The sequence below is a fragment of the Netta rufina genome (assembly GCF_964035555.1).
Source record: "Netta rufina genome assembly, chromosome: 10".
In the NCBI taxonomy this organism is placed as follows: Eukaryota; Metazoa; Chordata; class Aves; order Anseriformes; family Anatidae; genus Netta; species Netta rufina.
The window spans coordinates 6,512,660-6,535,771 of NC_140133.1; the positions used below are offsets into that span (position 1 = coordinate 6,512,660).

The 23,112-nt window shown below is 37.2% G+C and overlaps 1 protein-coding gene across 1 annotated transcript in view; it reads right to left on the minus strand.

Moving 5' to 3' along the window:
• SLC6A11 (solute carrier family 6 member 11) overlaps positions 1-17,165 on the minus strand; it is a gene marked incomplete at both ends in the record, with an annotated part of 92,399 nt that extends 75,234 nt beyond the window's left edge. Inside the window, 4 exons of the mRNA XM_084292494.1 lie at positions 11,568-11,658; positions 13,177-13,317; positions 13,469-13,603; positions 16,946-17,165. Of these exons, the coding sequence (XP_084148620.1) occupies positions 11,568-11,658; positions 13,177-13,317; positions 13,469-13,603; positions 16,946-17,165 (587 nt within the window). The remainder of the gene's footprint in view (positions 1-11,567; positions 11,659-13,176; positions 13,318-13,468; positions 13,604-16,945) is intronic.
• Between the last annotated feature and the right edge of the window lie 5,947 nt (positions 17,166-23,112).

A 23,112-nucleotide genomic window follows, 5' to 3' on the forward strand; every position in this document is an offset into this window, starting at 1 on the left:
GCTGAAGAACAGATTCAATGTATTTGAAGAAAGCTCCTTCATGTTCCCTCCTCAATTTGAAACAGTGTCCAAGACGTTTTTCTTTTACAAAATAAATAAATAAGAGAAAGCAGCCTCCCAAGGCCACTTCTCCTTCTGTATCTGTTCAGCCAGGAGCAGGCAATGCTATCTACATACTCTGCACCAGACTCTGTCCTCAGCACATTTTGTGGAAAATGAAAGAAAAAAGAAGCCACTAAGCAGCAGTGGTACTGCTGCTGAGCAGCCTTTCTGGCTGCTGGTATGCTCCATGTTTTGGTATGCTTCTTTCATACCTGCAGATTTTTCAGACACGGTTTATATTTACCTTGTGAACCTTTTCGCTCAGCTCTTTGTGAAGTGAAAAAAAAAGAAAAGAAAAAAGCTAGCAGCAGTAGCATACAGCTTTTTCCACCAGTTCAGAAGTATCATCATCTCTCAGACATTCTCTATTCCTATGCTAAAGTAAGTCTTCCATCCAAAGATGTTTTCTAAAATCTCATATTTCTTTGTCTTTCATTGCACTGTCTACAGTTAATATTCTTTAACTTCTGTGAAAATTTATTGTTTTGAGTATTTCATACCCAAATGCATTTGAATATTGTGCGCAAATATACAGTTGCTGACATGCAGACTTGAGCAGATACTAACTTGATTCTGAAACTGGTGGCATTCAAATTCCATGTACCAGGATCCTTTGTGGATACCTGAACCACAAGGCCAGATAGCTATCAGCATCCAAGGCTCTGGCAAGCATTTGCTTGAAGACAATCCCTCAGTGGACTGTTGCACTGCCAGATGCTTATTCAGGTAGTTAACCACCACAAAGTCAGCCTCCTTTGGAAGAACCATAGTGACTGCAGTAATTCCAGACACACTGGAAGGCTGAGATGTTTTCCTTGGACACAGCAGCATTCTTTTTGTCACAGAGATCAGGGGAATCTGCTTATCTAACAAAGAGTACTTGTAACACATTGTTTATTGATAAGAGTGTGGCCAATGCTCATCAATAAATAGGAATAACTATACTACATAACTGTAGGAATAACTTTGAAACAACTATTTTGAGTTGTTTGCCCACCAGCAATATCCATTCTCCATTGTCTGAGTCACTTAACTTTTCCCACTATCTTACATAGAGAGTCTTAAAAAACTGCAGCTCACTTGACCCTGTGACCTTCCTAGGCAGCAGCGCTGTGTGTTCTTCTCAAGTCTGTGCTTCATCAGCCTCTTTCCTCATCTCTTACAATTGGAATGAGCTTTAAGGGATCTCTGAGTGACTGAAATTGCTCTTTCAGTTCTATTAAAACACTAAACTCTACTGAACAGCACAGAAGCTTTTCTGTCCAGCAATATCTTTCGGAGATTTGCAGCATTTTGTTATGGTTGTCATATCTGTGCTAATATCTGTCTTATCTGTGCTTATCTGTCTAATTTGGGAGAGAGGCTGATCCATCAATCTGGATTGCATTACTCAAAGGTGGAAAAAGGAACAGTCTAGGAAGAACAAAAACTTTTGAAAGACGCTGGTATGTAAGTGAGCAGGAATTAAACAAAAAATGCTTATTTCTAATAACAACATATAAATGTACAACCAGCGGTATTTCAGAAAAGACTCCATGCTTTTTTGAGTAGTTCCTGTTTACCAACTGGACACACTAAAACTCTCGAGGTAAGGGATAATGGCTAATAGAATGCAAATTAACCAAAATTACACACTTCCACCTTTCTATGAACATAGAATGGTTTTCTCTCGTAATGAAAGCAAAACAGAATAAACGGGAAATATGAGATACTAAAGATTTAATACAGTATTCTCCACTGCCTTAAATACTACCATGATAGACTTTTTACAAAATATACTGAAAGTTAAAAGATATAAAAACCCTATGAAAACCAAAAGGGTAGCAGTTTAGTTGGTAAAATTCATGCAACATTACTTAAAAATATGTATTATAAAACACCACAGAGAGACTCACACAGAAAACACATGGAAATATCACACACATTTAAGAACTTGACTAGGTTACTGTACACACTCTGCCCTATATATTCGCACAGCTTTTAGAAGATAATAAAAACCCACTATAAAATTCTGTTAAACTAAGAAATCTCTTATGAAAAAACATTTAACTTTATGTTTGGCTTTCTGAAAGCAGCAGACAGGTAATTCCCAGTGGTCACATCAGTGAGAATTCCACAGCTAGAGCATTATGCACAGCTCTAAAATATTTACCTCTTATAGTATATTTTCTGTGACCTACACATATCAGAATGAATTATTCCTAGTTGAGACACATTTGCTGCTACTCGGCCTAGTTCTTTCCTCTTGAAGTCCTAAGAGGGTTGTATATTGTATATTTGTTATCCACTTTTCACATTTCTTATCAGTTAAAAAGATTAAATTCTACTCAGCAGACCTCTCTAAAATTTCTAGTTTCTGATTGCAAATAACAAGTATTTCTTATGTTAACCAATGTCACATTGAAGTCAGTACTTATCTGAATACAATGTGACATCAATTAACAACTACTGTGTGTACCAATAAAAAAAAAAAATCTGCATGGTATGTATGTGTGTGTACTTATAGCTAGAGAAAGACTGAGATATACAAACCCTGAACACCCCACTTACCCTTTAGCTATTCCTGACCTATTTTCCTTCAACCTGTTTCACTGAAGTCACGGCAAGTGACTTCTTAGCCAAGTCTGAGAGTTTAATCCTATCAAATGGCTTCTTTTGTATCACTCCACTCACCTCTGCTCTACAGTTTCTTGGTACTCTCTCAAGATACCCAATAACTCTTTCAGTCTTTGTGCAGTTTTTCCGCTACTCCACCTACTCCTCTCTGAAGAAGTCATGCAGTGATAAAAAAAAAATAATAAAAAAAACTCCTTTTTATTCACCTTCAGAGTGATGTAAATTAGTTCAGCATTCAGGCTGCAACAGCTGTGAAACGAAAGTACCTAGAAATGTAAGCCAGCCTGGTTGTTCTCAAAAATTCTGTTGAGCCTCTTAGGCAGTCTGTAGACATGTACTCAGCTGTTCACTTTTAAGTATTCATATAATGAGAGCAACAGACCACAGAAAAAAATTTAGGAACATTCCATGGTTTTGTAAAATCGTCCTTCATAAGTTCTTGGCTACAAACTCATGCAATAAATGAGTGATAGTAAACTCTCGTATCTTCCCCCTGGAATATATAAGTATAAAACTATTCCCTGAAAGGCCAAAAGAAATCATTGTCTCAGCATGTTTCTCACATGCACTGGCCCTACACTAATTCCTAGTTGAAAAACAAACAAACAAACAAACAAAAAAAAACAAGGGACACAAGGCAGCAAAAAAATGTACCTTGTACGTCAAAAGAGAAAAATAATATTGTGAATATTCAGGAGCTATTTGGGGAGGTCCTGAGTTCACATTTACAACTAATGACTCCTCATAAAGTACCACCATCCTCTTGCAACTTACAATTCTTAATTAAATTGAAATGAAAATTCTACTGGCTCAATTTTATTTATTAACTAAAAACAATAGATTTTTGTGATTTCAATTCTGCTGACTATCTGTGGAAGGGACTTCAGGAGAGTATCAGTTATCTCCATTTCTGAACTGCAGGACAACTTTGCCTACATGATTGTTTAAAGGCCTGCACTGACTGATATTCTGTAATCTATAGGCAATCCCAAGCAATGTCTAATGAGTCTTCCTCAGGCAATCCTCCTGACATGGAAACTCAATTTCCTTACTGCCACATTAGAATATAATGGGAAAGAGTGAAAGGCCTACCAACTTCTTTTCCTGCCTGTTAGCTACATTTTTGTTTTCCTCCCACATCAAGAGCATCCCTCCTTTAAGAATTCAAATTGACTGAAAAACTAAGCAAGTATGACTTGTACATGAGAAAGGTAGGACTGGATGTAAACCTGGGGAAGGATACTAAACTGGACAGTTGTGGTACAGATTCCAGGAAGGCACTAGCTACAGACAAAGGAAAAACAAATCAGCTGAGGAGTTAAGGTAAGCACTGAAATAGCTCACCAATGTCCCAGAAGCATGCTAACGTTTAGGTTCTATCTGAAATGACTTGTCAGCATCCACACTTAAGATTAGAAAACTGAGAGAGAAAGGATTTCCCTCTACCCAGTACTGGTGAGGCCACACCTGAACTACGGCATCCAGTTCTGGGCTCTTCAGTATAAGACATACAAGAAGGTACTGTAGAGAGTCCAACAAAAAGCATCACAGATAATTAAGTGACTGGAGCACCTCTACTATTAGGAAAGGCTGTAGAGAGCTGGGGCCGTTCAGCTTGGAGAAGAGAAGGCTCAGGGGGATCTTATCAATGTATATAGATACCTGAAGGAAGTGTGCAAAGAGGTCAAAAACACTCTTCAGTGGTGTTTCAGTCCATTGTCTCTTGTCACAGGAGGTTCCATCTGAACATCAAAAAACTCTTTTTGACCGTGAGGGTGACCAAACATTAGAACAGGCTGCCCAGGGAGGTTGTGGAGTTTCCCTCCTTAGGAACATTCAAAAAATACCTGGACATGGTTCTGAGCAGCCAGCTCTAGGTGGCCCTGCTTGAGCAGTGGTTGGACAAGATGACTTCCAGATGTCTCTTCTGACCTCATTTATTGCTATTTGCATACACAGGTAGAACATGCTAGGACAGAAAACTAAAATCATTGAGTTCGTCTATCTTCCTGGAAACCCTGGAAGGCTTCAGAGTCCTACATTCATATTCATAGCCCTGTTCTACCCTAAAGCATAAGGTCTTCTACCAAGAAAACTCCCTATCAAGCTTCCCACTATCCAGCAGTACATGACTTCAGAACAGCTCCCACACTTTCCTGTTAATACTGTGCATAAATAATTAAATTCTTATTAGTATAAGGACTGGAACTGGATGGTCTAGCTATTTACTTGTAAAGTAACAGAACAGCCTCTGTAAATCCTTACTGTCTTCAAGTACCCTTTTCAATCTAAACCACCTAAATAAGAACTGAAGCAGCAGGAGAATGATCCTCTAAACTTATGGCTGAGGCACTCACCTTAGAAGTTGTTAGGATTCGCATCTACGCCTCATGACTGTTTATATTTTATAACAATTAGAGCAGGTTCAATGTGAAATCCCCATCCCATACAGATCATGTTCAAAGAAGCGGAACACATGTATTTAATTTCTTGAAACAAAATACCGCAAAGAACATTCTAAATATTGAGTCATCAGAGTGGAGACAAAGGACTTTCTGCATTTTGAATAATTCCCCTAAAATTTCATGTAAGAGCAAAATAATGTTTTGATTAAAGCCAAAGAGCAATTACTTGTTTCAAAAGCTGTAGTAAGTTTATTCGTTTAAGTAATTTTTTAAAGCCTTTATCTTTGGAGAATACAGAAACATGCATTTCTTTGTTTCTTAACTGAAATAAATCAGCACAACTTAACACTAAAGAATATGAAAAAAATAATCGGGCCTCTTACACTTAGCACTTTTACTCTCTGTAGCTCAGATCCCCTTCTGTAAAGTGGGAATAATTTGATGTTACATGGATTTTGTGAAGGTAAATGAACATGGAAGTAATCAAGATCTATGATTGCAAAGTCATTGACGCCATAAGCACTGTAGTGCTAGTCTTGATTAAATTAATATTTTTGTATGGAAAGGAGAAACATAATAATAATGAGAATACAAAATGTTGGAAAAGGAACATAGAGAAGAACAACAAAATGTTCAGTGCCAGCACGGTGTTTGCTCCCTATCCATCCTCTAGCCGGAACAAAGCAGTTCTACTGAAAAAAAAAAAAAAAAAAAAAAAGGTGCCGTTCCTTCAACTACAGATGAGCATATTCACTAAAGACATCAACTACTTAAACTCACACAACCTCACTTCTAGCATTTCCTAATACTCGAGTGCATGACTTTGTAACTTTTGATGTCATTTTTTTCTGCATAGTAGAAAAGGTATGTAAAATATTCAAGATAAAAATCAAAACTGGGGGGAAATTTCATCTGCCTGATTTAGGCTAATGTTTACCCTTGGCTTCGCATTTTGAGACATATCCCATTTCCTTCTTTGAACTGAAACCAGGCAAAAATCTGTGGTTCTGAGGTAAAACCAGATGAAGAGCTCATGTAAATCCAAACAAAGCACTGTTTTCACACGGCCTCTTGTGAACTGAACCGAAACAAGCAAGTCTGGCACAGCTCAATGTTCTTCTACAAGACATGCACAAAGGGCCTAGTTCTGAGAGGTGCTGAAGGTCTCTGGGTACTGAGCACTGCAGAATCAGGCCCAACTTGCTAATGACTTTTCATAGGATAGTGGGGATTAACCACAATGCGACTCTTGCAGTCATTTGCAGTCTGAATGAAACAGGAAAAACTCTTTGACTTTGCAAGGAAAGGGTTTGTGCCTTTTCCTTTTTGCTGAGAACAGCCCCTTTTCTTTTCCCTAAACAAAAAAAAAAAAAAAAAAAAATGTTTTTTCTCACTAGGCTTTACTTGGAAATGGTAAGGATATGTCACTGCCTTCAGAGGATGACAGGCCAACAACTAGACCTTCTTTAGCAGAGGACTAAGTTGTTGTTATACAGCCAATAACAAACTATTGAGGTGGAATCAACCACAAAACCATGGGTCCTCTGTCTATCCAGCTCCCTTCCCAGGCACAAGAAACCTCAAATTCCTGTCCATGGTGACAGACCAGAGTAACAGCCAGAAGAGCACACAGATAGAGTTGCTATCCCCTACATGTATACCTGCTAGTTTCCGCACCTAGCAAAGCACACATCACAATGTAGATTTTCTCTTCTCTGTTTTCCAGGCTATAAAGATAGCTGCATCCATGGCTACAGCTCTCTTTCATGGGACTGCTTTAACATATCAAAAATGATCAACATCTCTATTATTACTGCAGCTACTTTAAAGTTTGAACAATAAAAAATGAATGTGACATACTGTGAAATTAATTAAAAAAAAAAAAAAAAAAGCTTTATCAGGCTAACCCTTTAGGATAAGAACAACAAAATGAGAAAATGAGCAGTAATTAACTGGACAGTCTGGACAGTCTCTGAATGCTGGGCACCACTATGAAATGAAAAGTGAAGTTTTCAGACTCTTGCCTATCTTTCTCTGTAACACAACATTAACTTGTAGCATAAAAAGTGAATTTTGATCGATTCAGCTGTTTACCTTTGAAAAACGTATATGCAGATGGAATGTGAAACTTATCAATACTATGACTTTTTAAGGAAGGTTAGAAATCCTCTTTAAGTTCCTGATTTTTTCCAGAATTGTCAACATTGACATCTGTGGTCAGTGACAAGTCAGATAACTCAAATGAAATCTTAAAACAATCATTAACAGGAAAAGACATTTTAACTAAGCAGGAAAACAAGTAAAATGGGACCAACCCCCTCAACTTTGCCTGCTGTTCCTTCAGCAGGCTCAGGCCATTTTGGATGTGTAGCTACATATAAGTAGTTATCAATTACAAGCTCACAAAAATATTTTAATTTTTGCAATCTTTGGATTCATAATTAGAGGCTTTTGAATGTACCAAGGGGAAAATAGCACCTAGAACCTACTTATCTCTAGAGTCTGTTTTTGTTTTAATAAACAAACAAAAAATCCATCCAAGACAATAAACAGGCTTTCATCTTCTGTGTGACCCAGCCACCAAAGCTGGTAGAAAATGTCGAATTCTAAGAGGAAGTGAGCCTATACCTATTAGACTAGCAAGGAAACAACGTAGTCTATACAGACCTGAGGAAGGCCAATTATTAGTCAGCATGCTATAAAAGCTTCATAGTACTGCAGAGTATTTTCTTAGTCTTCACTGCACTTGGGCAAATTACTGTTTGACTCCAGCAATAGTTTTAGGAATAGCCCAAGCCACAGAAGCAATAAAAGCAAGAAATATATCAGCAGAGAGGCTGAAGTATTTATCTGCAATCCACAAACCACCTAAGGATTTGGATTTGCTTCCAGTCAGAAATAAAAAGGCCTGAGCCTTCTAGTCTAGATGAACGATATATAATAATACCAGTTAAAGGAAGGAGAGAAGAAAAAAAAAAAAAAAAAAAAAAGAAGAGAGAAAAAAGATGACTCCTTTTCTAAGCCAGAAGTAAAGACATTCATCTGGGGACTTGTGTATTCATTTACGCACACACAAATCCAACTTGTGCCACTGTTAGTAACCTCTGATGGCGTTTACAGAATGCCAGTCTAGTCTGCTTTGTAATACATAGCAACCTGTATATCCTTCACCATTATTAACTCAGATTCAGAGCACTTGCATTTCTGTAAATAGTGAGTGCTCTCCAACTGTAAAGGGTTTTTATTGTTTGGATTTGAGTTTTTTTGCCTTGTGTTTGTTTTTAAATTATAATTACATATATATATATATATATATATATATATATATATATATATATATATATATATATATATATATATATATATATATATGAAGATATTATGAATACCCTAGAAGACTGTGGTAAGGTGATATGATCAAAGGAAAAAAATTAAGATCAGCCTGACAGGTAACAAATGAACTATTCAGCTCTACAAAAAATTGGATAACATACAGTAAGCAAATTGGATCACTACTTACAGCAATCACCACTCTAGTTCATAGATAATCTCAAACGTAGATGCTAATAGACCACAAAACTTTTTAACCCAGCTGGCCCTTTCCACAAAAAATTAGATATACTGCGGCCATGACTTTCATTTTCATTTCAACATGAGTTTCAGTTGCCGACTTTATCATACAGACAGCAAAACATAAAGAAGGTTTTGAATGGTGGTGTTGTTCAGAAGAAAATTAGTACTTCTACCTTCTCTTCACAGGCATCAATTTAATTAATTGTAAGGAACCTGGTCATTATGCAAATTAATTCAGTGCTCTGATTGGTTATTCCAGCAGTGAAGATTCTCACACACTATCTACACAACTTCTGAAAATAGTAGCTAACAGCAGCTTTGTCCGGTTTAGCCCATCAACTTTCCTTTCACTATTTCTTTCAGAGTCTCTTAATAAAGTTATGATTCCTAACACTAGCATTTATGAAGTGGTAAAGCAACACCAAGCGAACAAGACTTCAGGCTAAGTGAAATAACATTTCTGGCAACATTTATCTACAGATCAAAAGACGACTTGCTGTAAAAATTAAGTAGTCTGGTAATATATTTACTATGTATTAACTACTTTCAGATCTGCACTGTACATTTGTACAGAGCTCTACCATGCATGTCTGATATGTATAAAATATATAACTATAATCTTCTGTTCATTCGGAGTAGTCATTTTAATTCAAAACTAGTCCTAGTGTTCGACAAAGTTTGTTCTTCCACTTCTAAACTAGTTGGTTGTGTCTATTCTAAATTTCGAAGCCATGCAAAAGCGTACAAAAATGTTAGCAAGGCAAAAATCATTCTCAGCAAGACAAGATGTTCATTTTTCAAGGCTGAAAATTCATGCAACAGTTTTGCTTGGATACAGAAAGTGGAGAAGTTTAATATCTCAAACAGGTTTGGCCAGTGAACTGTTAGTATTATAAAAACCTTGTCCACAGATTAAAAAAATAAATATAATAACAAAAGGTGGTGTTTTTTTTTTGTTGTTGTTTTGGGGCTTTTTGATGACTTTAAAGATTTTGGAGTGTGTATTTATATGTATACATAAGACCAGAAAAGAAATCACAAAAAAAATATCTGATTACCATTTCTAGTTTCATAATTCATTCCTAACTCAGCTTAAATCAAATAGTCAAGGTAGTCAAGTACAACCACAATTTGAAGGATTCAAAACTCACTATAACTATAATCCAGTTTTAGCTATAGAATCTTTTTTAGTTTCATTTTTAGAGAATTTTGAGAGAGGACATGCTTAGAATTTATATGTATGTGGGTCAAAATAACATTGTCATGGTAAATTAGACAATCTACCCCCCCCCCCAAAGAACTAAAACCACACACACAAACACACAAAACAATGACAAAATAAACCTTCAACAAACCAGAAATATAAAACTTTACTTTTACTCTCCATATAAATTAACTAAGTATTGCCTGTTTCCCTAGACAGCTGGAGTTACATTCAGTTACTAAGTTCTGAATATTGTTGAATAAGTAAATAAACACAGTGAGTAAATAAGGCTAGTACTGGAGAAAATACTTTGTTCATTTACTCTAACTATATATTTAAAAAAAAATAATCGTAGTTTTAGTTATCCCAAAGACATAATATGTTTGTGTTAAAATGATGGATCTGTAGTAATAGGAGATGCAGCCTAAAATTCTTTGTTCTGAAACGTTATCTGGGAAGTGAGTAGAGTAGGTATGTTTTGATTTAACAAACTAGGTGTTCAGATTATTGAAATTTTATCAGAGAAAAAAATACAATTACCTAGAATTATTTCTTATTATTAATGTATAATCAAAACTGTATAAAGCATTATAACTGCCTTATATGTGTATTCATATTATATATATATATATATATATATATATATATATATATATATATATATATAATAGCACTATTTACTGAACCAATAACTACTACCCACAAAGACTAAGAAAGCTGAGGTAGCAAGACTAAGAGACTTCAGAAGTAAAGACAGTAGCATACGCTAACATTCAAAAAATGACATCAATGTAGAGTTCTCTTTGTAGGATAGTCTTAATTTATAGCCCTTTCAAAGTGTAGCTATTGCAGTTCTGGAAAGAAAAATTAAAAAAACCTGAGCACATAGCCTCAGAATATGTTTCTACCTCGTTAATAGAATTGGTAAGTTACAATGGCCCTCAAGAATATTTAGTAACCTAGAATTTTGTAACAAGTTCCTTTGAATTGTGAGGTGACTTCATATTAAAAGTAGCATTCCATTTCTGTGACTGTCTTAACAAACACTGAGCCTTGCAAGGAACAAGTATGCAACTACACATGCACTAATTAAATATTTATAGTAAGAAAAAATGTGTCATCACAGTAGCAGTCCATATTTTGTCAAGAGATAATTATCTTCTATTACTCTAACTAGAAACCATAATCAAAGAGACAAGAGAGTTAAGGTCTCCTGTTATTATTACAGCTAGATAACTAACACTTACACAGTTCATTCAAAAATAAAGACATAATATTTGTTAGCTCAAACAAGGATGAAGATGCAACCGTTAAAAGAGAGGAAACATCCCCAAGAAAAAAATAAATTAAAATCATCCTCTTTCTTTCACCTCTGCCTCATTAGTATGTGTTTGAGGCTCTTTCCTCCAGCAGCAGGAGCCAAGCTCCCAAGCAAGTGGCACACTTTGTTCTATGTTCTTTCAGAATATGGAATTCCTTTCCTTGTATCTTCTAAAAAGAGTTAAACCTCTCATCCTGACTCTCTTAGACTGTATGAGACAATTTCCAGCTGAACTCATACCACTAAGTGCTATAAGCTTATAAGGTATCTTAAGGTACCTGTAAACAACCAAAATATTGGAAGATAATGAACAGTCAGATCAAGCATAAAGTTTATGTGCACTTACTCCCAAAATTCCATCACCGGAGAAGTGGCATTTTGTAAAGAAACTTGACTGCAGTTGCTCATATTAAGTTTTTGAAATTCCACACAGTTTTCTGTAAAAGAACAACAAAAAAGCGTTTGCTATATTGACATGTAAATGTACATGTACATTTTTTCTTGTACATCTTGTAAAGCCACCATTCTATAACAGATTTGCACCATGTGGTTAAAAGGATTTCTAGGTGCTCTAAAATGTGTCAGCTACTACTTCTGCAACAGCATATTTTGATCACAAGATCATAGATCTGTGCTAGAAAAATATCCACACAGTATGTTACATTCTCCTGTAATGCTCTCCAAATGCATGGTTGCAATGGCAAAGACCAATAAAACAAAACATCTGAGGCAAGAGAAAGAAGCTTTGAGAAACTGAAGTAACTGATTGAGAAGCACAACACACTTCTACTCCAACCAATGGTTCAATAGCCAATGACAATGATTGGCTTATGAAACTGCCAGCAACAAGCTTCCACTTTGCCTTAACATGACAAGTGCAAAGTCACTCTTTGACTTATTATCTCTAATACAGAAAAAGAAGATCAGAACAGCTCAGCATTATTGAAATGACACTTGTTGTTTGATCAATGCTGGCTAAGCTCCTTTGCAGGGATGCCAAAAATTATACTGAAACCTTCCACACCTATTGGGTGATGAGCTAGTTCCTTAACATAACCTAAAATGCAACAGATTTCGGACACTTTTAGGTTTGCTCAAACACGATAATGTCCAATTAATAAAAACTATGAATGTATAATTGATACATGATTTGAAATCAGACTAATATAAAGGTAAAAGTAAAAACTTTAGGAGCCTATAAATAACAGCATTAGTATGCATTCTCACCCATAAATATTTGTTATGCACTAAAAAAGGTAGAGCATTATCAGTAACATGAAATTATCAGTGAAAGGACAGATGCAGACCCTATACTGAAAAGCCTTATGAATACACACCTCATCTTTGATGCAAGAGGTTACTTTGCATGCATTAAGGATTATTTGACTAAGTTATCAGAGGCAGCTTTAGGCACATTATTCCTTAACATTTGGTATTAAAAAGAGCAAATCCACAGCTCTTTGTTTAATACTTTCTTCTCCATTTAAACTCCTGATTTCACAGAGTTAAAGAGCAAGATTGTAACCTGTCTTCAACTCTGCAGTTGAATTCACTCACTGTATTCAGGGAGAATAGATATGATTGCAAATGAGAATCCTGGGATCTAGCCAGAATATTTTACAGAATTAACAAAAAACAAAGCCTTCTTTTCCTATCTGACATTATATTACACAGGAAAAAACACTTATACAATGCCGTATATTATACATATTATACTTATATATATACACACACACACACATATATAAACACACACACACTTAATATACAATGTTTATACAATAAATCACTAAGCTTTCACTCCAGGATTCATTTATCATGATGTAAGTAGCGTGATGTGACTGATCCATTTGCAGAGAGTTTTCTACCACAATAGTTCTGTTCCAAACACTTTAATTTATCAATTAGTTGGAAATAATTGATTTGTTCAGCAGTGATCTCTACTGAGGTCTTACCTGTATTCCATTCATGCCCACACGTAGCCCAAGGAAGCTCTGTAGTAAAGCAGTTAAACAGATAGAATATAGCCCATGCTAAAATGATGATGTAGTATACATTTAGATGCGCCTCTATAACTTGGGTAGCATATCCAATTCCTGGAGGGGAGGGAGAGAGAATAGAAACCTTTTACTTTTTGGATAATTTAAAAGCAAACAGTTTAAGTATATCCTAAATTCAATACTGATTAAAAAACAAACAAAAAACTTAATGCGTTCTTTTGAAGTAGAACACAGAAAAGTTTGTTACCTTCAAACAAAGGGCAAACTTTCCTCCAGCAGGTAATGCCTCCTTCACTAGTAAACTGTCCCAAGGCTGTCTCCAAAAAAAAAACTGGTATTCCACAGCAAATAAAGAAAACCACATATGGGATGAGGAAAGCACCTACAAGCAAACATTGAGGTGGTATTGGTTATAATGAACATACTTTCTTGACAGTTTAGTAAGAAATTGTTCACTTAATAAAGGAAGAATCATCTGTTAACCAATTGTCAGGTGTTGTGCTAGAAGTGCAGAAAGTGTTTATTCATAGCACCAGATACCAAAAGTTAGGCCACTATCATGGAGGAAAAAAAAAAAAAAGGCAGACCATACACACAAAAACTCACCCCCATCCCCCCCCCTCCTTTCTCTCCCCCTAAAAACCATAACAAAATTTCTCAGTATAGGCTATATTCTGCTAATCTTTCTCTCAAGCACAGGAAAGACCAAATTCTTGCTCAACCACACCATCCCACACTGATCATCATCAATCAGTCTACCCTATCTTCTCTTCTCTTTCTTGCTCTTCTCAGGAAAGCAGGGAAGAAGGAGCATTATGAAAGTGAAATCCAAGAAGTACTGTGCAGGTTATTTAGATAAACCTGATGGTGAAAATTTTAAGAAGGGAATTTTGAAATAAACCTCACACAGAGGAAGAAAGCTGGACTTGGCGTTATCAGCTAGAAATTGACCATCAACTTTTTCATTACATGTTGACAGTAAAGTTCAGCAAGGATAATGAGCAGTACAATTCAGTGCTGAAGAGCTATATATAACAAAACACCATTCTCTTATTAACACATAGCAGGAGCATTAGAAGTACTGTATTGTTTCATGATTAATCATGTTATTAGGTATGGCAGTTAAAGAACATGACTGAAGTATGCAGAAGAAGTGACAGAAGATCCATGTTAGGCATAATGTCACTTTCTAATAATGTGGATTTTACATATTCCATTTAGAACTGAACCTAAATAATAAGAAATGAAATTTAGTCTTTCCAATACGTAGAGAATCCATTAACATAAGGCCAAAATATTTTTTTCCTCATTCCCCAGCTACTTAGATTTTTTCCTGAGTCAAAGGATGATGTGGAAAGCAAGCTACTATCTGCCTAAGACTGAAACAAGGAAAGGAGAAAACACATATTAAGAAGAAATCATAAAATAACTGTTTCTGATATTTTTACTTACACTGATGAACAAAGACTTACTGGTTTAACCAGTAAAGCAGCACAGTGAAGTACTGCACAGAAGTTTTTTCTAGCAAGATGTATTTTACATTGCTGCATACACTGACCAGTTCTTCAGAGTACTAGCAATAGCAAGTACTCTTCCAATGAGAGTCCGAAAGACTGTTTTGATCATTAGTGAATAACACCTTACTAGCTACTTCTGTGATACTAAACCTCTCAGAAACTGAACTATGAACAAAATGTTTCTGAATATACTTCAGGAAAATTTCTACAGCTGCAATACAAATAGGTATCCTGCTCATGAACATTAAAAAAATGACAAAACAACAACAAAAGACACCCACAACCTGTAACAATAGTAGTACTTTAGTCACTTCAATGACAAAGTTAACACAACTAAATACACCAGCTTTGTCTTGCAGTTACTTTCTTCAGACCCAGCACATCAATAGAGATATCTTCATGAGTAATCTCTTAGCTCAGCCAGACAGTTTGTGTATAGTTGAATCTCAGTTGTATCTCAAACAATACATGTAGACTACAAAGAATGTTATCTGTGCACCTAAAAACAGTTTCTCTATGTGATTCACTGTACAAGTGGTTTTAAAAAAAAATCCTTACAAGACATAATTTGAGAACTGCTGTCCAGTACAAAATCCGGCTTGGCCCACTCATGCTCAAACCTAGTGAACTTCACAGGGAAACTTGTTGAAATTTAACGCATTGACTTTCATTCTCTTTCTCCAACTCCTTTACAATAGATAAATAACATCAGGAAAAATCAAAGGGCATCAAGTTTCACTGCTTGCAAACAGATAAGATTTTAATATCTAATGCAAAACATTAAAATGAATTAGTTTTCCTAATTAGAATAATTTGTTATTATGGACACTTGATAAAGTTATAGAAGCTCACGCCTATACTTCCTGTTATGGTTTAGAGCACATGCCAGAGAAAGCTCAGACCTCAAAGTTGCCTATTACTGCTTCCAGATTTGTTCTGTACCTAGCAAGTTATTTCATAACTAGCTCACGTATCTGACCGTTGTTTTCATATATTATATACTAAGTAGTTTTCAGTATTGTTGAAACAATTGTGCATCAAACAAAACCAGTTCTGGTCTAATTCCAGTATGGCATTTTAAAGAGTTACAAAAAAAATACAGGTGATAGCCAAAGATCAAAGACCAAGGCAACACTAAAGAAAACTGAAGTCAATGGCAAATTTCCCATGGTGTCAGGACACGACCAATCAAACCACACATGCTAATTCTATTCTTGAAGAATGCAGTAGCAATGAAGTAAGATACTTAAGCAACAACTTTTTCACTAAGCCAAAACACAATTATAACGTGTTATGCCTAAGGGACGAGGAAAGGAAATTTGGCACAGCTCTGTTAGCAAACCTGTTAAAGATACCTTTGCATAAATCAGCCACTGAACATATTACCTTTCTTCCAGGATATATGCTTACGCTAGCACTGATTCAGACCTTAAGTGGGAGACTGTTGAATCCAGTTCACAGAACTCTAAGTTTAATTTTTGTTTTTCTTTCCTCATTTCTACTCAAGTCATTGATATGACTATTAATTGTTACAGTTAGGTATCAGCTACATAAGGTACATAACTAATACGCTCTACATATTATACCTTTCTTATTTGAAAAAGAAAAGAACAGACTTTACTGTCTTATTTTAAATTGTATAGAGCCTGCTCTCCTCATTGAGAGATAGCTTTATATCTTCCCTTAACCTACGGTACTGATTTGGGAAGTAATGGCTAGAAGAAATATGGTTGACTTAAAGGAGTTTTCTTACGACCAATATAAATAAATAAATAAATTCTTGTAGTAGAATCCTCTGAAATAATATTCATCCTCTCCAAACTATGCCGCTTTGAAAAATAAACTGCTACTTTCTTTTCTACGTCATACTTAGGTAAGCATGCTTGAGTCTAAATCCACATGCAGAAGAAAACACAACGTTCTATTTTAACTGGTTACTTCTGCATTAAAAAAAAAAAAAAATACAGGAAAACATGCAAGTTTTCTACTAAAAAAAAATAAAAATACAATATTTGGGGAGAAGGGAAACCACATTTTTTTCTTGGTACTCATATGCTTAATAGTTCCCTACCCACACATACACTAAATCCTCTTAGTCTCCTCCACATCTCTCTTACTAGTGCAAGGAATCACCCTAAAACATCCTTAAGAGTTTATTCCCTAGGTGTTTATGGTGAGCTGTAAATCAATATATGATGCCATCTTACCTCCTCCATTCTTGTAGCAAAGATATGGGAATCTCCATACATTTCCCAACCCAATAATCTCCCCTGCCACAGAAAGCACAAATTCAACCTTATTGTTCCAGTGGCCTCTTTCATGAACTTTCTTATCGTTGCTGTGGACAAGGCTGGTACTTGAGGCTTCTGGGTCTAAAACATCTTCTGGCTTGCCATTAATTATAGGAATAGTCTTTTCAGCTGTCATGACTGTTCAGCCTATGGGAGAAGAAGGAAAAATATGCAGATATTTTAAGTCACTTGTTAACAACAACATTAAATGACTAAGAAGACCCTTAGCTTCACTAGCTTCAAAATACTTATTGCCTACATAGATTTACAGGTGAAGGTGAAGGAGGAAATTCTGTAAAGCTAGGAAAATTGTAAAAGTGGGAAAATGAAAAAGAAAGCAAGGGAGAGAGAGAAAGCTTATACACGAAGAAAAAGGAACAATGTTTCTGAGTTGACACAGACAGCTAGGAGTAGGACACTGTTTTAAGGGCTGGGCAGTGAAACCTTTTGAAAATCCCTCCCCAAGCAGGGATCCCTGCTTTAATAATCTCGAAGAGGACAAGAATCTACTGCACCTTCCAAGCACACGAATAAGAGCAGAGGAAGAAAGGGATGTGGAGAAGGGGGCCTGAACGGCTCTGGCCTGCCTGGAGAAGTAGGGGAACTCCCGGTTTACTCACCCAGGGCTCTGCTTATGCCTGCACGGCTGGGAGAGGGACAGGCTCTCTAGCCGAGTGCTCTGCTCCCAGCGGACCTCCGCGGGCTGCCGCTCTCCGCTCGGTCTCACGGGAGGCACGGGGCACGGCGGCCGCCAGCACCTAGCGGCAGAGGCGGGCAGGGGGAGGCGGGGATAACGCGGGCAGCGTTCGGCGAGCGAGGGACCGGGAAGCCTCGTCCTGCGCTGCGGCTGCCGCCCGGCCGGCCGGCGGCGAGAGGATGCTCCCCGGCTGCCCGCGCTCCGCAGCCGGAATTTGCAAATGCTCAGCCTTCCCCGGAGCGATGGTATAACACCCGCCTCCCCCCTCCGCCCACCTCAGGCTGTCCCACCAGCTCCCCCCTTCTCCTTCTCTTCTCCCTCCTCCTCCTCTCAGCATCACCGCCCGAGCATCCCCAGCCCCTCCCCGGGCGGCCCCGGCCCGCAGCGGCGGCTCCCTGCGCACCTGCTGCCCCCCGGGGGGGCTTCGCCTTCGCTTCTTTTTCTGGTTGGGGCTCAGTTGCGGCAAGTGAAAAGGGGACCCGCCGACCCCTAACCCCAAGCTGATCGCTGCAGCTGGGGAGGAGGGAGAGGTGGGACAAAAACGGGATAAAAAAAATGTGGGGGGAACGTTTGGAAAGTGTGGAAACAATGTGGGTGCTTTCGAGTTACACTGGGAAAACGCAGAAACAGCCTACGTGGGCATTTCTAACCAGTGCTTTGCTTAAAATTAGAGTTGAATAAATGCTAAATAGAAGCATCTATAAGAAAAAGCAAACTGCTTTGTGTCAGGTTGAATTAAATATTTCAAATAGATACCTTTTTTCCCCCATGTTATCCTCCCCCCACACACTTACACTTTTTAAAAATACCTTTTCCATTACCCATCTCCACAGCTTCTCCTTAGCAAATGGCAAGACTCAACTCATGTTTTAGCTTCAAACCTGCCCCCCCGTCCATACTCTCTATTGCAGCTATGATCACCAGTATTTTGCTCTGCAGCACCAGGAGACACACTTGGGAGCAGTGTCTCCCACATCCCAGGTTACACTGAAGCACTTTGGAGGATGCTATCCCAGAGACAGCATGCTCTGCCATGCAAATTCTCCTCCTGTTGCTTTTCAATTCCACAGGTTTCTCACCCTGTGAGGAGAATGGTCATCCACTGCTTGCTGAAGACCCATGGATAGATTTTATATTAATGTCGTCTGACTTTGGAAGTTAGAGCTTGATCATACCCCATTTACATATCTCCACATTGAAACTCCTACCGTGGTTAAAATTTTTAGAGTTAGTCTTAAATTATACATGCCTGAAGATTAGTTGTTGGGGCCTCACTCTACATTCTGTCAACTGCACATCATAACATACTCTGTTACCTACACAATCACCTCTAACAGGTGTAGGATAAGGTCCTTTCTTTTGTTGATATTCATTTGGAGAGTAGTAGTCAAACCTGTATCATGTAATGAAAAACTACTAATGGTAGAACTATGGTAAAACATGGGCTAAAACTGCAGAATTATTATTTTTTTCTTGTTAGCAACTTGTTTGTTTGTTTGATTTTGAATAAGAACTATCCTGCAGAGATATCATTACCTGAGCTGGATTTGTTTATTATTATTTTTCCGGGGGGGGGGAGGTAGAGGGGGGAGGAGCCTGTGTGTGGGTTTTTTTTTGTTTGTTTGTTTATTATTATTTATTATTATTATTTTTTTCTTAATGCAGCTGGTACCCATTAACTAAGGATGGAATAGGAATATATCCATTTTTTCCCCAACCTGGCTTTGTACAAATCAAACTCAATTCTTACCCTTCTTCCCTTCTTCATCTATTTTCCAGCAGGGACCAAAACAGGCATCGTTTTATTATTATTTTTTTTTCCTCCTGTATTCCAGCCAGGCTGAGCAGGCTCAACAGGACACACAAACATCAAAGGTGAAACTGAGTTCTCATCTCATTACTAAGAGTAATTCTAAAAATGGATAGAAGCTAAGGGACAGTAAACACTTGGCTAATGACATAATGCAAGTGAGGGCCCAGTCTTCTACTTGCACCTAGAATAAATTCTGCATCGTCAGGTCAATGGAGAAGTTTGTACTAGTATATTACATGCCTAGCATAATGTCTATTCTAAATGTGTCAGAACAGTGTCACGCTGTTGATGCTGGAAAGAATTCCAGGTAGAATTAGTCACAATATGAATAGCTTTCTGATGCAAACAGACAAATAACACCAAATTGAAGGGGCCTGCTCCAAAGAATAGTCTATATGATGACTGGCAGATACAAAAGGTGTTTGATCACTGCTGATTTGTTTAGTATTTGAAATGATAAATATGTGGTGACAAGTATTTTATTCACTACTGTATTCTTGCAGTGATTCCCATTCAGTCTCCTACCAATTGAAAGGCTTATGGAAATAATTGCTAGTCTTGTGAATGCTTTTCTGAAATGAAGCAGTGTTTGCAACATAAAACTTCCCAAATTTTAAAACAATTAATTTTAACAATTAATTTTAACAATTTTAACAATTAATTAACACCCCTCCCCCTTTTTTATTTTTTTAAATCTGGTAGAGCCTCCTCTATTCCAATGAAAACGAAATAATTCCCTGGATTACATCTCAGTTCACGCACTAACCTAGTATCATGAATTCACGCCTGCTTCTGTCAGTCTGTTGGGAAATCTGCACGACATGCAATCAGAGCTGAATGCAGTGATTGGGATGACAGCAAGACCTGCAACATGCTGTACTGTAAGACAAGAGACTGATAGTTACCAACCTCAGCAGGCTGTTCCTACTAAAACCAATATCCAATACTAAAACATTAACTGATTAACTAGTAGAAGGCCTAGCTGCACCACACATCTCAAGTAATCCAGTTATGTCCAACTAGATTTTTTCTGCATTGTCTGCTCCATTCCTGATCTACAGAAGCATTTTAAGTTGTTGTTACTTCCAACCCACTCACCAGAAGTAAATTTCCTGGCCATTCCTCTTGAGTCCCACATTAAAATGATGTGACCTAACAAAGTAATTCAAGTTCTGCTTTATTTGGATTTGATCTCCGCACTTCCAAGGAAACCATTAAAGCTCTATACAGAAAGTAAACAGTGGAAGCAAAAGCCAGATGTTTCTGCTAGCCAAAGAAAGGTGCTGTGAAGTCCCAAACATTCTATGATTAATTATATTTAGATGTATAAACTAAAATTAATAAAGACAATAAATTAATATATTGAGACAAGGCAGAGAAAAGAAACAAAGAAAATCCTATGTTGCCATAGGATTCTGTCAGGGTTCTGAAACACATGGCAGCATACAGATGCAACAAGGAGTACATACCAAGCATCTTTGTTTAAACCCAGAACTCATATTCAGTCTGTTTTTCCATTTATATTGTCTGGGACTTCTCCTTGGTCTATATTTTCAAGACACAAACCCACAGAGTTAAGACATACCAACACGTGGATGTTTATCTCCTGCTTTATTCCCACCTCTGTGCCCACCCCCTATAAAATTCAGAAGACACATTGAAGAAAACTGCATGAGACAATTACACGTTTTGCTTCCCTTATACTTTGGACTTTTCTGGGATATCAGGATGCCTTGTTCATCCTGCACTTTTTGGCTTCAGTTCCTGTAGCAATAGATTTGAACGAGAGTGAAGTCTCTGCTATGCTACAAAAATCTTTTGTAGCATAAGTGCCCTTACATTTTTGCATTTTTCAGAATAAAACAAGTACATGAGAAAATAACTAACTATAAAAAAAATCTTATTAAAGCTACTATAAATGTAGTTGAGTTTTTAATAGCGAGATCAATGGAATTTTGATGCAAGTATTTAATGTGATTAAATGCCATGTTATATAGCTTTTCAAATGAAAAGGCTTGTCTCCATTTCTGCTTCTTACTAAACCACTGTAGTTCTGTTAGTTTCTGTGTTGTTCCAGTAACATAGAACCCTGTGCCAATGTAACTGAAACTGTGAAGGGTGGGGGTAAACAATTCTATCCAGGTTTAAGTTTCAGTTTAGATTTGATGTAAGCAAAAATCTGCACAAGCCTTATGTAGAGATTTCACAAGGTTAGGCTCTTCATGGGTAAACAGGTGCACAAAAGAGAAGAAATGGAATAAGAATTACATTAGTGATACAGATCTGGCAATATTTTGGATCAAAAGCTTAAGCTCATGAAACAATTTGTGAACTAAGACACTTTTAGCTAGGCTATTACAGTCTGGACTTAAGTCAAACAGCAATAGGCTGTCTGGTTTGTACCTAATCCGTTTTCTGCAAAGAGGAAAAAAAAAAAAAAAAAGATTTATTTGTTGTAGATTACAACTTCAAGTCAAGCAACAACTGACTGTTGGGCTTCTATTTATAAAGGCTTAACAGCCATCATTGTAGGCCTTTCTCTCATATTTATTTCCCATGCCTCACAACGGTTCCGATGCTGAACTTGTTCAACAGAACTGTGAAATCCACTATTCCATCTATTGACGTTGCCCTTTAGGGCCTTCTCCTGTCCTTGCTGTCAGTCTGAGAGCCATCTTTTCTTTTTGTTACATGCATTTTATCTTTCAGGCCATCATATCTTCCACACAGGATTGGGTGATTATTTCCACAATAGGGTTTTTCCGTTACAGATGCACTAACTTGTGTCTTCACCTTTGGACCATCTCTGAGGCATTTTGCTGTGAAAGAGCTAGCTCCAGCTCCCCTGCAGCATTCCTCAGTACCAGTGTAAACTGTCAGACTGCCAGACAACCTTTTATGAGGGTTAATCAGCTCCTGCTTTTATTTTAGCTATATGACTAAAGTGATCTAATGTCTTACTAAAAAGGCGGCAGACACTGTGGGTGCCCCATGTTGCCTCACAGAGGTAAGTACTCTTCCTAGTGCATTTTATGTAAACCTCCTTTTGCTAACGTGGTTTGTATTATCTTAAGCTTCCTAAATATGAGCTTTACTGGCAGACAGCACTTGGAGGGAACCTTCAATAGTGAGGCTCATACACAACTTCCAAGAGTTAGCATTCATCTATTCAAACTGAGCAGAGACACTTTCTATGTTGTGTCAGCCATGTCTAATGACTTACCTAACAAAAGCATGTTTTTATTTCTGCTGCTACTTCAGACACAGTAAGAACAGTAAGCAAATAAGTTACTTTTGTGAAAAGAATATCCTCATGTCTCTGGCTATAAACCTTGAGGCACTGTGCTTCTGATTAAGTCAAAGTGAAGTATATTTCTACATTGACAAAGTGACCACCCTCCAGTAGTTCAGCTGGTGTTTGCAGCCAAAGATATCCACAAGACAGAGATAAGAATAAAAGGTACTGGTTTGTGTGCAGAGAAGAAAATAACTATCCATATAAATGACAGCACTGAAAGAGAAGATGTCTATGGAATGCTATTTTAATGTGACCAAGTGATACCAAATAAAAGC